Below are 14,982 nucleotides of genomic sequence, written 5' to 3' on the forward strand. Positions count from 1 at the left end.
TGTTGCAATTAAAGGCAGTTGTAGTAATTAGAGTGAAAATATCCAAGTTTAGGCAACTTGTCATTACCTAGGAGTATTAAGTTTATTTTTCAGATATCCTAGAAATCTATAATTCCAACAAGATCAACTAACTTAATTTATCATTTTAAGGTGACTGCCCTCTTAGTTCTGACACATTCTTTTTTGCTGTTTTGTTTATTGATAGGTGCCACTGAGTCAGTTTTGACTGTGTATACACGACAGAAAGAAACACTTCCCGGTCCTTTGACAGGCATCCTAGGTTTTATATATGTACTACTTAGCAGTCCATACAGTTCAAATATAATACTATACAAAGACAGCAACATCTAAAAAAGCAAGCCCTGTCCACTTAAAACAATGAACGTTTTCTCTTTTCTCATGGGAGATTTACCTGGGAAGGGTGGCAGGTATCAGAACCAGGATTATCTACGCTACAGGGGCACTTTTAAATGAGGGACTAACAATGCACACTAAGAATATACTGCAGACTACACCAAGCGAACAGAGTCCTGGTGTGGTCCTGTGCATTAATGTGCTCAACTGCAGGTTGGTTTGAACCACAAAGTCAGTGGTTCAGGCTCACCAGCTGCTCCTCAGAAACCCTATACAAGGTTTCTATGGGTTGGATCCAACCCCACAGCACTTTACAACAACCAGGTGAACAGTCAAATCAGTCTTTGAAGCAATTCAACCAGAATGCTCCTTATAAGCAAGGATGATGTGACTTTGGCGCTCTTGCTTTGGACACTTCATGAAGTAAGACCAATCACTAGAAAAGGGACTTATGGCTGGTAAAGTAGAGGACCTGGGGTGGTGCTGTAGGATAAAGCACTCAACTGCAAGGTTGATTTGAACCATAAGGTCAGCAATTCAAACCCATCAGCCGCTCTTCATAAACCCTATAAGGGTTATTATGAGTCAGAACCAACTTGATGGCACTTAACACCACAAATAAGAACAAAGGAGAGGACCAAGGAAAATGAAGGAAACCTTCAATGAGATAAACTGACACAAGAGTTGTAATAGTGCACTTAAACATACCAACCACCATGAAAATCACATGGGATCAGGTGACCTCTCAGTCTGTTATACTTAAGGTCGCCTCAATAGCAACAACCAAGATAAGAGTTCTTATCAGTAATGAGCAGACTTCTGTGGAATTCAAAAGTATTAACAGTATGTTCTATTAAGTGATAAAAACTATTCTGCAGGGTTACCTCCAGAACAATATCCCAGTCAGCATATAAAAGCTATTGGTTATTAGTCTACCCTCAGCCAGCACTCTGATTCTGTATCCAACCTTTACAACAATCCTGTTTTCTCCATTTTACTACAGTCACACTGCTAACAAGGGGCTAGCATTCAAATGCAGGGCCACTGGACTCTCAAATCCATGTTGTCTGCTGTGCCTCTCTGGGTAAAGATCATTCTCTACTTAGAAAATCAACCATTGAACTGGTATCGTGTTCAACCTAGTATCATATAACAAGACAATCAGCCAAGCATTGCTCATAACAATGAGACAGTGATTTGATTTTTGTCCTTTAAAAGTTCCTAATCACTAAAAATGTGCTTTCTCAAAGTTGTTATTAAGTGGCATTGAGGTAGTTCCAACTCATAGCAATCCTGTATAGGGTTTCCAATGAATAACTGGAGGGTTTGAACTATTGACCTTGTGGTTCACAGACCAGTGCTTATTCCACAGCACCACACCAGAAGTCCAAAAAATATTATGGATATGTCCAATCTGAATTATATTACCTTTTTTCCTTATAAATTTCCTTTTTAGTCTTAGATAGCCTTTTCCCTATTTTTTTTTTTTTCTTCTGACTAAGTGTATATCTTTAGTACACACTGTAAAGCTACTATCTGGAATTTAAATACCAATGATAAAGTACAAAGCAAAGAGCAATAGAGACATGTCAGTCAGGACAAACTACTGTTAAAAACCAGCTGTAGTCCTAGTATGGCGCTGGCGGGTTAATGAGCTGGATTGCAAAGTCGCGTTGAACCGCAAGGTAGGTGGGTCAAGTTCACCAGCTGCTCCTTGGAAACCCTACACAGGGTTGCTATGGGTCAAAATCGACTTGACGGCATTTAACAACTAAACATAGGATCATTAGAGACCAATGATAGTGCCAGCCTTTCTGTGGCAACATGTGAAAGTCAAGCTGGTGACAGTAAACATTCAGTCTACTTAGAAAAAGCCCGTCAGTGTGAAGACTACAGAAGAAAATATTAAAACAGGACACCAAACCATTTTTCCCCTTCCCACTGGGTGTTTATTTTACAGCTTTTGCATCAGGTAATCAACTGAAACACTTCAGCAACAGGAAGCTGGCAAAATGTTAAGGAATGGAATGATTATCTCGCCAACAGATGTGACAAAATGGTTGTAAGTTGGAAACAGTATTGCATAAATGAATCAACTTCAGGGGTGGGGAGTGAGGAAAAAGAGAAGCCAGAAACAGAGAAAGGAATGATCATGTTCCAACATGGAGTGTGACAAAAAAGGCACTATTTTGCTGTGTATTTATAAAATAAAAGTCAAAATACACAACCCATAGATCTCAAAATTACATTCAACACTGCGTTAGAGGTGCTCTTGGACCTATCAATAGAGAGGCCACAAAAGCTGCCACAAATTCAGACAGCACCAATGTGGCTGGCTTGCCAGTAATGTCATCTTTACCATCAGGGCCTATTTTATAAATAGTACTGCAAAGGTCACAAAACTGCATGGGCTTAAATTATAAGATAAATCTAACTGATCGTCCATTTCAATCTCTAAAATTCCCACTCCAGAAGTAAGGTCCACTCCAGAGAAGCTGAATTGGCAGTGTATTTGAAACAGGGATGCTTTACCCCAGAAAACTGCCTGAGTAGCAGTTTAAGTTGGCATCACGCTTCAGCTTTGCACAGGACAAATGAACGCAAAATTTTAACAGCAATTGAAGTAGCACTAATTTATGAAGAAGCAAACTTTCAAATCAAAGCAGAAACATCAGGGCCTCTTAGAGGCGAACTCCTTCTCATAATAAAGGACTCTAGGACCATGCAGGTGTGTTTGAGAATGACCAATACCAAGCTAGATGTTTTACACAGATGTTTGAGATGTAGACTCTAAACATAAGTTAAAACACCAGCTATGCATTTGGGAACCAATCTTGTCTTAAATTCTATAGTGCCTGTAGCATTTTTATTTCATTTTATTAAAAAAGAGAGAATCATTGTCTACAAACTACTTTCTTTCTAACTATGTAAATACAATGAGCAAATCATTTGCAATATCAAAATACTGTTTGTAAATCACGGATGGCACTAACAAGTTTAGAAATTTCCAATAGAACATCTATTGTGAAAGAGCAACAGTAGACTTCAACTGACAGGCATTAAATGAATTTTTGATTAGAAAATAAAATTAATTATTTTTAAAGTCTGTAATTTTTAAGTTCTCTGATTTTCAAGACTTTTAAAATCCAATTGTTTGAGGAGTTCAGGAGCACCTAATATATTCAAAGTTGCACAAATGCATATGGATGAGAGAAAAGTAATCCCCATGCAATATTTTAAGTGTTGCTCTCAGATATATTTTAAGTGATACTTTACAGATTAAAGTTGGGTGAAATCAAAATATATCCTCCCCATTACATTTTAAAACAGTCACAATAATTTATCAACAGTTGCCATTTCACAGCAATTAGAAAACAGGAGTTGATACAAGTTAAACAAAAAGGTAGCTTTCCTCTTTTGGGAAATAAACATATATAGATATAGATTATGCACACACATACACACACATAACAACTTTTAAAATTCAAAGTGGTTAATTTACTTTTGCATCATAAAAAAAATACCTCCCTATGATCAAAATACAGAAAAAGCGCAAAGGTTGAAAACAGAAAACCACATTTGCCACTTTAAAAAAATACATTATTGTTTCAATGGTTCTATTTATTTAATTAATTGATTATAAAGTTAGGTGTTTTAAGGACTCAGAACTTGTCAGGCTCCTAGGACTGTAATGGAGTAGATGGAATTAAAACCACTCTTTCTCATACTCCATAAGGACATTAACCCACCCTAAAAAATGACAGAATAAATGCCCCTAGATTGAACTCTCACACTAAGAAAGAAAACATGCCCACCTGGAAACAATCTAAGTTGTAAAAGTTTATGAATCTGTAGGAGAGACCGCATGAATCAGAAAGCTAGTCTTTGGATATGTTAGGAGCTTGTCAAAGTATATAAACTCATTTTAGGCCACAACAGTACAGATTAAAAAATGATTTCTCCATAAATAAGGATTTCTCTAGGGTTAGGAAACTGCAGCCAGATCTGACACGTCACCTATTTTTGTAAATAAAGTTTTATGGAACACAGTAACGACCATTTGTTTATGTATTGTCTATGGTTGCTTTTGCACTACAATGACAGAATTGAATAGTTTGAGGAGAGACCTTATGACCTGCATAGCCTAAACTATTTATTCTGACCCTTTACAGAAAAAGCTTACTGACCCCTGGGGTCTAGTGAACTACGTGCTACCTTAGTTACCTAAAGAGTTAATGCTCCTCTACAAGATTTTAGTTTGTACTCCAATCCAAGAATAACTTGCACACCAAGGTTCATTAGCAAGTAAATACAAACATTCCCACCTTGAAATTGGACTTTCCTCTTGGGCAAAGAAATAATTTGTACATATTAAAAAAAAAATATTAATGAAAACAACAAGAAATGAAAAGATGGGAGGAGGGAGGAAAGGAAGGAATGAGAAGAGAAAGTCAAATAAGAAAAGTATGCTTGGCTGTATTCTCTTAATATTTTTATATTATTGGCAAAAAAAAGTGCTAAAAAGATTTTTCTTTTGCCAACATACTTTAGTTTTTCTTCAAGTTTTCAATGGTTTCTGATAAGTAGTACTTCCCCCTTCCCACCTCCATAATCTGTCTAAAATGTTTACATAGTTGATGAGGTCCTATTGAAGATTATCTATTAAACTAAGGATATTAAAGATTATTCTTTAAGAAACTTTGTTCCTAACTCTATTATCTGTTACTCCAAGAAAAGGAAGATGGTAACGAATGCATAGGGAAATGAAACTCTGCAAAATGGACCTTAGAAACCAGAGATATAAAATTGATACCATTCTGAATGGTAATGCAAAATAAAAGCAGAAAACTCCTTCAAATTTGGAGAGCAAAGATTCCCCTGCCCCTATGCAGCTAATGAAGACTGGTTCAAACTGGGAACCTTCTGAACTCAAGCAGCTGCTCATGAATATGAGTTCACAGGTGTTTTATATTTCAGTAGCTGCTGAAACAGAAGAAAAAACACTGAGCAAATATTTATCAAACGAATTTATACCAACATTAACTTATTTTTCCCAACAAGCTTATAAGTGGGTTTTATCCTTTCTTGTGCTAAAAAAACAACAAAAACAAATGAATGGTATAAAATTATGTTAAGGATGTTCCTATAATACCTTACATTTATATAGCGCTTTACAATTTTCAAAGTGCTTTTACATGCCATCTCACTTAATCCTCACAACACCCCTGTGAGGTAGGTACAGCAGGTATTATCATCCTCACTTAAAGATGAGGAACTTGAGGCAAGGAGAGGTTATGTGAATTGCCCAAGGTCACACAGCTGATAAGTGGCAGAGCCAGAACCAGAACCAGAACTATACAGTTTTCTAATTCCTTGTCCAGTGCTCTTTCCACTATAACTATTGCCTCTAATTATGAATAATGTACTGTGTATCAAAATTGAAAGGTTACTGAAGTTCATTTCAGTGATGTCTAACAATAAGTGTCAATGAGAAATACAAGAACAGTAGGTCTCAGGGTTTTACTTGACATAATAAAACTGGTAAATTGGTGCAAAACTACTTTTGTCTAATTACTTGTAACTTTTTGGTCCAAATACATAAAATATGCAGTATATACAGCCTTTTTCTTTTTTGTAAATGCAATGCTTTAAAACACATTATAAAGCACCTTCGTAAAAATATTCTACAGGTAAAAGTACACAAGACTTAGGAAAACCCTACCCATACCACAGCTCACTAATGGAGTCATAATATGGAATTACCAATATTTCCGTTTACAGCTATTACAAATAATCCATGGAGAAACAAATACTAAAATTACTTTTTTTTATATCACTGTGTGGAAGTCTTAACTAAAACTTCAGGCAATGTCAACATTCTTTGAAGTGTCTTCCCAAACTTAGATACTGGGAGACAGGAATGAGAAATACTGCTTTGACTATCTTTTTACAGTATCAGTAATGGTTTAAATTGGCTTTTAACACTAATAAGCATTTTTCTTTATGAAAATTAAAACAACCTACATAACAATGGGTAAACCCAACTACAGCAGGTACATTTCTTAGCAAACAGGACTGACATTCCAATAAATTTCATGGGACATGATTCACAAAAACAAAGCACACACTGCCAACCAGTTATTAACACTATTCAAACCTCCAGGTGAAGTAAAAAATGAATTCATCTTCACTTATGGTTAATTCAAAAAATGCTTTATCAAAAAACAGAGTACCAGAAACTTTCCTGACATTGTATTTAGCCTTTTGATTAGACCTGCTAGATGTTTATATTTTAAGAAGTAGTATAGCTTTTTTTCCCAAGGTGGGAGGTTATAACTCCCACTAAAATTTAACAAACAAACAAACAAACAAAAAACCCTGAAACTTAAACTTCTTAAAACACTGACCTAGCAGCTAGCATCCATTTCCTTGACATCATTGTCTATTTCATAACTCAGGTTAACACAAATGGTCTTAAACACCTAAAAACATTCCAGGTTGTGAAGCTTAGAACTAAGGTGATAGACATGATCAAAGTTTTAGTTAAAAAAATCTAACAGTCACACCTTGTATTTAGTTCGATTTAGGGTAAATCTTTTCATAGAAAAAATTTTGTGTGAGGATGTAGAGGTCGCCATCTTTTTCTCGAACAGCATGGGCTCTGATAAACTGGAACTGCTCTAGTGCAAATTCATAGAACTCATTTTCCATTTTCCAAATGTCAGACTGCTGCAGTTTTGCGATGGTTTGTTTAGTGGGGAGTTTCTTCTCTGTAGTTTTCCTAAGATGAGATTTCTTTCCTACTTATGAAGGGGAAAAAAAAATAGAAAAGGTAATTAATTCTTGGAGAACACACAAAAGTTCAATAGTTCTTTATTTGAAGAGGTGGTTTAAGTTAATAGGACACACTGAATATAACAGATAACATAACCTGTCTTGTGGTAATATAATTCAGACAAAAATGGAGCGATCAACTTAATTTATTCTTTTATAATGTAAATGCTTACTGAGATGTCAAACAGGAATGGTAAGGATCCCCACTCAGGACGTGTAGGCTGTCACCTCACACACTGTATTCCAAGTACTTGGTGCTTTAATACTAGTTTATTTTTTAAAATATGATAACATCTGCTGTCAAGTTTAACATTAATATCTCATAATCTATAATTTCTAGGACTTTATGTTGATAATTAGGATAGAGAAAGTAATTCCTATTATTGCATTTTGCCAAAGAACAGAAAGGGAAAAAAAAAATCAGAATTATACTGGACCAGCAGTCACGTTCAGATATTTAATATGTAGTATTGGTGAAGCTGCTGAAGTGTACCTCTAAGGTGCTAGGAGTCCTGGTGTGGTGCTGTGGGTTAATGTGCCAGACTGCAAAGCTGTTTGAACTGCAAGGTCAGCAGTTCAAGCTCACCAGCTGCTCCTTGGAAATCCCATACAGGGTCACTATGGGTTGGAACTGACTTGACAGCACTTAACAATAATATAAAATGCAAAGATGTCACTTTGTGGACTAAGGTGCACCAGACCCATACCAGGGTATTTTCAATCACCTCACATTCATGCAAAACCCAGTCAATTTATAAGCAAGACCAAAGAATTGATGCCTTTGAATTACGACACTGGCAAAGAATATTAAATATACTATGGACTGCCAGGAGAATGAACAACTCTGTTTTGGAAGAAGTGCAACCAGAATGCTCTTCAGAAGTTATGGCGAGACTTTGTCACACATTACTTTAGACATGTTATCAAGTTTCAGAATTAGAGAAAAAGAAGGGGACCCTAACTGGATTGACACAGTGGCTGCAACAATGGGTTCAAATAAGAATGATTGTGAAGATGGTGCACGACTGAACAAGGTTTCTTTCTGTTGTGCATAGGACCGCTAGGAATCAGCAGTACCTGACTAGATGGCACCTACCAACAACAACAACACAACAGACCTACTATCTGCTAACCAATATTAGTGAGAGTTCGTTCCACCAGCCCATCCCTACTCTAAATGGCAACAGGCAGATTTAAGGGTGGAATGCATAGTCCTAATATCTGGCATCCAGCTTTATTGAATATTACACATTTATAAGTTTGGTTCAGCAGTCTGTATCTTTCTACTATTTCTATAATGTCTTCTTATTCTCATCTAGAGCAGGTTTCTTCACTCAACAAATATTCTATGAAGATCTTCTGTATACCAGATACTATTTTGTATTGAAAGTGGTAAGTGCAAATAGCATTTATCTTATCCTGCACAAACCTTAAATTTACACTGTTTTCCAAGTCACAAACGGCATGAAACAGTTCATTTAAAAAGAAACACATCATTCTTATACCTGTACGGTAAAGTTCAGTAGCACCCCTGAAGAAACGGGGCAAAGCTGCCTCCAACAACATGATAAAATCTTCAAGCTCTTCAGTAACTCCCACCAGAAAGTATTCGTTAATTAGGTTATACTTGGCTTGATCCATAGCCCACCTGCTTCCCACATTCCTAAAACCAAAGGAAAGGATTAAAAACCTGGTTGAAAACCTGCTAAGTATTTTTGAAGCTTTTGACATTGTATATTAAAAAGAAAATATATAAACATATGCACATCCAAAGTCTTAATGCCCCTTTATTAATGTTATTTGGGAGGCACACCTGTTTTCTATTTTCTTTGCCACTCGTTCCAGTTTCTGCTTATCTATGCAGGGCTAAATAAAACTTTACTACAGGATTCATAGTCAATATGAGCATAATATACTTTGAAGGCAGTTTCATTTTTAAAAACTTCTCTAAATTAAACTTTGTTCATTTGAAGAATTCTCAGGATAAGGCATCCTGTTGTGGCTCTGTGGGTAAACATGCTGGACTGCAAAGTCAGTCTGAACTGCAAGGTTGACGGTTCAAGCTCAGCAGCTGCTCCTCGGAAACCCTATACAGAGTTGCTATGGGTCAGAATCAACTCAACACTAAACATAACATAAACAGTATAAGTTCTGGAAAGTGTGGTGGCTCTGTAGAATAAGCACTGGGCTGCATGCGACCCACAAGGTTCAATTAAAATCTCTTCAATAATGCCCAATATTGACTCTTCATTATTCTAACACAGGGGCTGGTAAACATTTCCTGTAAAGAGCCAGAGTATATAGGTTTTTTAGGACTCATGATTTTGGTCTTAACTATTCAACTTTAGTGTTGTTACATAAAAGCAATAAGAAACAACAAAAAATAATCAAATGGATGTGGCTATGTCCCAGTAAAGGAACTCTGGTAGCGTAGTGGTTACAAAATGGCCTGCTAATCTCAAGGTTGGCAGTTCAAAATTACTAGCTGTTCCGCAGGAGAAAGATGAGGCTTTCTGCTCCCATAAAGATTTACAGCCTCGGAAACCCTGTGCAGGGTCACTATGAGTTGAACCAACTACACGGTACTTAACAACATGTTCCAGTAAAATTTCATTTATAAAAACTAGAGATGGGTCGGATTTGGTTCCTGGATTGTAGTTTGCCAATCCCTGTTCCTAAGGAAATGGTTAAAAAATAAGAAAATATGCTTTCTAAGCTTCCATTTCTTCTCATGCTATTATAATCCTTTGATACAGTCTATTCAGTTAAGGCCTTGAAGTTCACAGTAATTCAATAATACATCTCAAGTAATGAACAAAGTAGATGGCATTCTTTAAATTTCTGATTATGGTTTTAAGGAAGATAATAACTTTGAATGTGTGTGTTTGTTTGTTTGTTTTTTTACTTTTCTTTCCTATTAAAATGATTGAATAGAACAAATAAATATGTACCACAGTTTTCAAAAATTAAATACTCAGCATATTCTAAGGAAATAAATATTTTATTAAAGATAAAATATCTTTACTTTCCACCTCACATTTATTAGCAGACTAAACCAAAAACATAACCTTGTTCAAAGTCAAATACAGTTTAATAGTAAAACCAAGTAAATAATTTACCCACTAAGCCTTTTCTTAATCGAACATGAATGGCTAAAACAGTTAGCTTAGGAGAAAATGAAGTTTATAAAATGATCCTTGCCCTCTAATTAAGAGCTCTGCTGGAATACAGCAAAACATATAATGCTAAAAACAAGCAAAAATTCAAAATCTAGCAGCTGAGAAAATCGTGCAAGGATATTATATATGAAGAAATCTTTTTTTTTAAATGCATTGAAAGGTAACCACAAAACCAGATGCTACTTAATTGCAAGTTATTTTTAGCTTGGTCCTTCATTGATTTCCTTATACCACAGGGCCAGGCAATGTTTCCTTCTGTTACTGGATTGAATTGTTCCTCACCCCCCTGGCTGCCCACTCCCCCCCAAATATGCCTCAGTGGTTTGGCAGTTAAGTAATGTGGCTATTATGTGATGATTCCCCCACGATGTGATCGGATGTGATGAACCAGTAAGAGGGTTAAGGGTGGGATGCAATAGCTGGGCCATGCTTCTCAGTGGTTGGCAGTTATGTAATGATGTAATGTTGCATCTATGTGATGCTCCCCCCCTTGATGTGATGTGATAAGTCAGTAAGAGGATTAAGGGTGGATACAACACCCTTAATCGAATCATAGTCCTAATCCAATGTAATGGAAATTTCCCTGGGTGTGGCTAGACACATCTTTTACTTAGTAGAGATATAAGGAGAGAGACTTGAGGAACGAAGGAGGGATCTACTAACAGCAGGAAAGAAGAGCTAGGTGTGGAGCATATCTTTTGGACCTGGGGTCCCTATACTAAGAAGTTCATAGATCCATGGAAAGACTGATGCCAACACACAGAGGGATCTCCAAGTAATGCTAGGCCTGCAGATGCTAAAAGGAGACGAGGACCTTTCCCCAGAGCCAGAGTCCTGAATTAGGGGTTCTAGCCTCCTAAACTATGAAAGAAGACCTGGTGTGACACTGTAGAATAAGCACTGGACTGCTAACCACAAGGTCAGTGGTTCAAACTCAGCAGTTGCTCCTCAGAAACCCTATACAGGATTACTACGAGTTGGAACTGACTTGATGGCTCTTAACAGCAGTTGTTAAGTGCTGTTGAGTTGATTCCAACCCATAGCGACCCTGTATAAGGGTTTCCAAGGAGCAGCTGGTGAGCTTGAACCACCGACCTTGCAGTTCAAACAACTTTGGAGTCTGATACATTAGGCCACAGCGCCAGCCACACCAAGACTCCAACAACAAACTATGAGAGAAAAAATTCTGTTTGTTAAACTATCCTCTTAGAGTGTTTCTGTGACGCTGTTGTTAAGTGCTGTCAAGTCTGTTCCAACTCATGTTGTTAGGTGCCACTGAGTCCGTTAGGACTCACAGCGATCCTATGCACAACAGAAAGAAACACTGCCTTGTTCTACACCATCCTCACAATTGTTGTTACACTGAGCTCATTGTTGATGTCACTGTGGCAATCCATCTTGTTGGAGGTCTTCCTCTTTTTCGCTGACCCTCCACTTTACCAAGCATGATGCCCTTCTCGAGGGACTGGTCCCTCCTGATAATACTTCTGAAGTATGAGACACGAAGTCTGGTCATCCTGGCTTCCAAGGGGCATTCTAGCTGTACTTCTTCGAACAAAGATTTGTTTGTTCTTTTTCATTATGAATGTTAAAATGTATTTGTATCTTTAACTAAATATAAGTATGCCACAGTATGTGAAATCTGTGGTTAATCTCAATAAAGAAACAATTTTGTATTCATTTAAAATGTTGCTAGTAGCCTTCTTTTATGGTTTCACTAAACTCTGCGGTAACAGTAACACTTTGATTGCTTTAACTAATGCCAGCCATTTAAAAATGAAAATGATTTTCTGCTTTTTAATGTGTGCAGCAGTAGCACTGAAGATAGCAACTTAGTTAATCCTAATGTCAATAAGGGGTAGTTAAAGCAGTACATATTTTGGGGGAGATGTAGTCATAAATCATTAATGTCATATAAATTCAGAGTTTCATATAGATTCAAATTATTAAAATGTTAGAAGAAATATTAAGGATATATTTCTTGTGCTGATTTTTTCCAAATGAATCATTTGACCAGTATAGGTTTTCTGAGGAGCAGCTGGAGGTTTGCAACACTAATCTGGTGATCAGCAGACCAGTGCCTATTCTATATTGCCACATCAGGACGCAGACAGTTACACGTAAGTTCACCGTTATTGAGAACAGACTGAACCAGCATCTAATAACAACAACACTTGACTAACACATTCACAATCCTTAGAAACAAAGTATAGAGTTAACAGAGCAGATAGCAATTTAAACTAATTTTATCTCCTTACCAGCATTCCGAGCTGTGGCCACAGAAGAATGGGATTTGAAGCCAGAGCTTCTCTGGAGCACAATCCGAGCCACCTTCAGCTACACATTCATCAAAGGTCTGGAAGGAAGACAAAGCAGACCAGGTGTGCCATAAATCCAAGTCTGGCCTATCAAGCACCTTAATATGCATTCAATAAACAGGTGAGAGTGAGTTTGAGTAAGAAACAAATTGAAAGGGACAAGCAGGTTAAGACAACTCACTTGAGATACAGAGGAAATGTTACACATGAATTTTTCTCAGGACTTTGTAAGAATTCTTTTAGTACATAAAGAAAAACCCACTATATAACACTTTGTCTTTGAAAATAAGCACTGGCTTATACTGAATTTGCTTGTTACATTTTCTATCCCCTTACCTAAGAAAATGAAATTAAAAAATTAGGCATTCTGTGAAATAATCCTTTGAAAAGAATACAAAGCAGGACTAAATTGAAGTCTTTTCTCCCTCTCTCGTTGAACAAAATACTACTGTTGAAACAAAAATGACCTTAAATACTTAACCTTACATGCTCTCCTCTTCAAATGCATCTGAGTCATTTAATAAGAAGGGAAAGCTTACAGATTTGTCAAATGAATCAACTTCACTTTGTTGAATACTTATTGTCACAGGCATTTTAATAGTTGTGTTGTTGTTGTGAAGTGCCGTCGAGTCAATTCTGACCCACAGCGACCCTGTATAGGGTGGGTTTCCAAGGAGTAGCTGGTGAGCTTGAACCACCAACCTTGCAGTTCAAACGGCTTTGCTGTCTGACGCAGTAACCCACAGCACCACACCAGGACTATTTTAATAGTATGTATCACTTAATTTGAAGGAGCTTTGGTAGCACAGTGGTTATGAGTTGGGCTGCTAATCTCACAGTTCACAGTTTGAAACTACCAGCTATTCTGTGGGAGAAAGATGAGGCTTTCGGCTCCAGTAAAGATTTACAGCCTCGGAAACCCTGTACAGCGTCATTGTGAGTTGGAACCGACTCCATGGCACACAACTACCATCACGTTACTAATTTGAGATGATGTAGCACACAGATACCTACCAGAGAATAATCCTGGGAGTTTTGGCTGGTAGAGTCCTGGTGTAACTATAGGATAAACGCTTGACTATAAAAACCCTATACAGGGTCACTATGAGTTGGAACTGACTTGATGGTACTAGTTCTGAGCCAAGGTACCTGAGTTTCTAGAACCAGGTTTGACCCTATATTTGAAATAAATCTTTAAGGCTTCCTGACCTCACTTTTCTAACTATTTATAAAATTTCAACTCAGAAAGTCCTCTCAGATAAAAATCTATGATGCTAGGCCCCAAAACAAACAAACAAACAAGAAACCCAAACAATCCTTGGAGTGGGCTATGGGACGGGCTATACTGGAATGATTCTCCTAACAACACTACAAGGCAACAGCAAGCTGCAACTTAATTCTCCATTTCTCTTACAGATGACCATCACCATCACTTAATGAAAAAAAATATCACACCTTGGGTATTGAGCCTGGAAAACTTCCAAGTTTCCATTAGTTTCTTTAAGTAAAAAATGAGGCCATAATCTTACTTTGAGGAACAAACAGCATCAGCGATGTGAAAGAATCTACCACATAGTAGGTGTTCAATAAAAAAATGTGTCCATATACATTCTATTCTATGTCTTTGAATATTCCTTTTTCTGGCCTCACTTATTGATTTTCTGTACCTTTCTAAATGTTACCATCATTATCTGCTTTGATGGCACACATGTTTTGGTCCTTCTACCAAGTATGGAGGAGTCCTGGTGTGGCGCTATGGGTTAATGTGCCAGACTGCAAAGCCATTTGAACTGCAAGGTCAGCGGTTTCAGCTCACCAGCTTCTCATCGGAAGCCCTATACAGGGTCACTATGGGTTGGAACCAACTCGATGGCCCTTCACAACAACAACCAAGTATGGAAACTTATCTCTGTCCACCTCTTCCTTAGCACTTATTCATATTGCCTTTGCTTTATTTATAACTTCTAAGCAAAGGATTCTGGTAGCGTAGTGGTTACGAATCGGGCTGCGAACCTTAAGGTCAGCGGTTCGAAACTACCAGCTGCTCCGCGGGAGAAAGATGAGGCTTTCTACTCCCGTAAAGATTTACACCCTCGGAAACCCTATACAGGGTCGCTATGGGTCGGAACCAACTCGACGGCACTTAACAACAACAACAACAAACCAAAGGACTCCAAATCTTTAACCCTAGATGTAACACTTCGTATCTATATTCTAATATCTACTTATTTTTTCATTTGAATTTCCCCATGTTAATATTACCTTATATCCAGTATTTCTGCCAATGAGATTATCTT

At 37.3% G+C, this 14,982-nt stretch overlaps 1 protein-coding gene across 1 annotated transcript in view; it reads right to left on the reverse strand.

The window, feature by feature from the left end:
• Window positions 1-6,184: 6,184 nt before the first annotated feature.
• Window positions 6,185-14,982, reverse strand: part of HS2ST1 (heparan sulfate 2-O-sulfotransferase 1) — a 220,169-nt gene continuing 211,371 nt past the window's right edge. The window contains exons 5-7 of the mRNA XM_006830984.1: window positions 12,626-12,723; window positions 8,694-8,851; window positions 6,185-7,154 (exon numbers count right to left, since the gene is read on the reverse strand). Of these exons, the coding sequence (XP_006831047.1) occupies window positions 6,928-7,154; window positions 8,694-8,851; window positions 12,626-12,723 (483 nt within the window). The 3' untranslated portion in view covers window positions 6,185-6,927. The remainder of the gene's footprint in view (window positions 7,155-8,693; window positions 8,852-12,625; window positions 12,724-14,982) is intronic.

The sequence above is a fragment of the Chrysochloris asiatica genome, unplaced genomic scaffold (assembly GCF_000296735.1).
Source record: "Chrysochloris asiatica unplaced genomic scaffold, ChrAsi1.0 scaffold00002, whole genome shotgun sequence".
NCBI lineage: Eukaryota > Metazoa > Chordata > Mammalia > Afrosoricida > Chrysochloridae > Chrysochloris > Chrysochloris asiatica.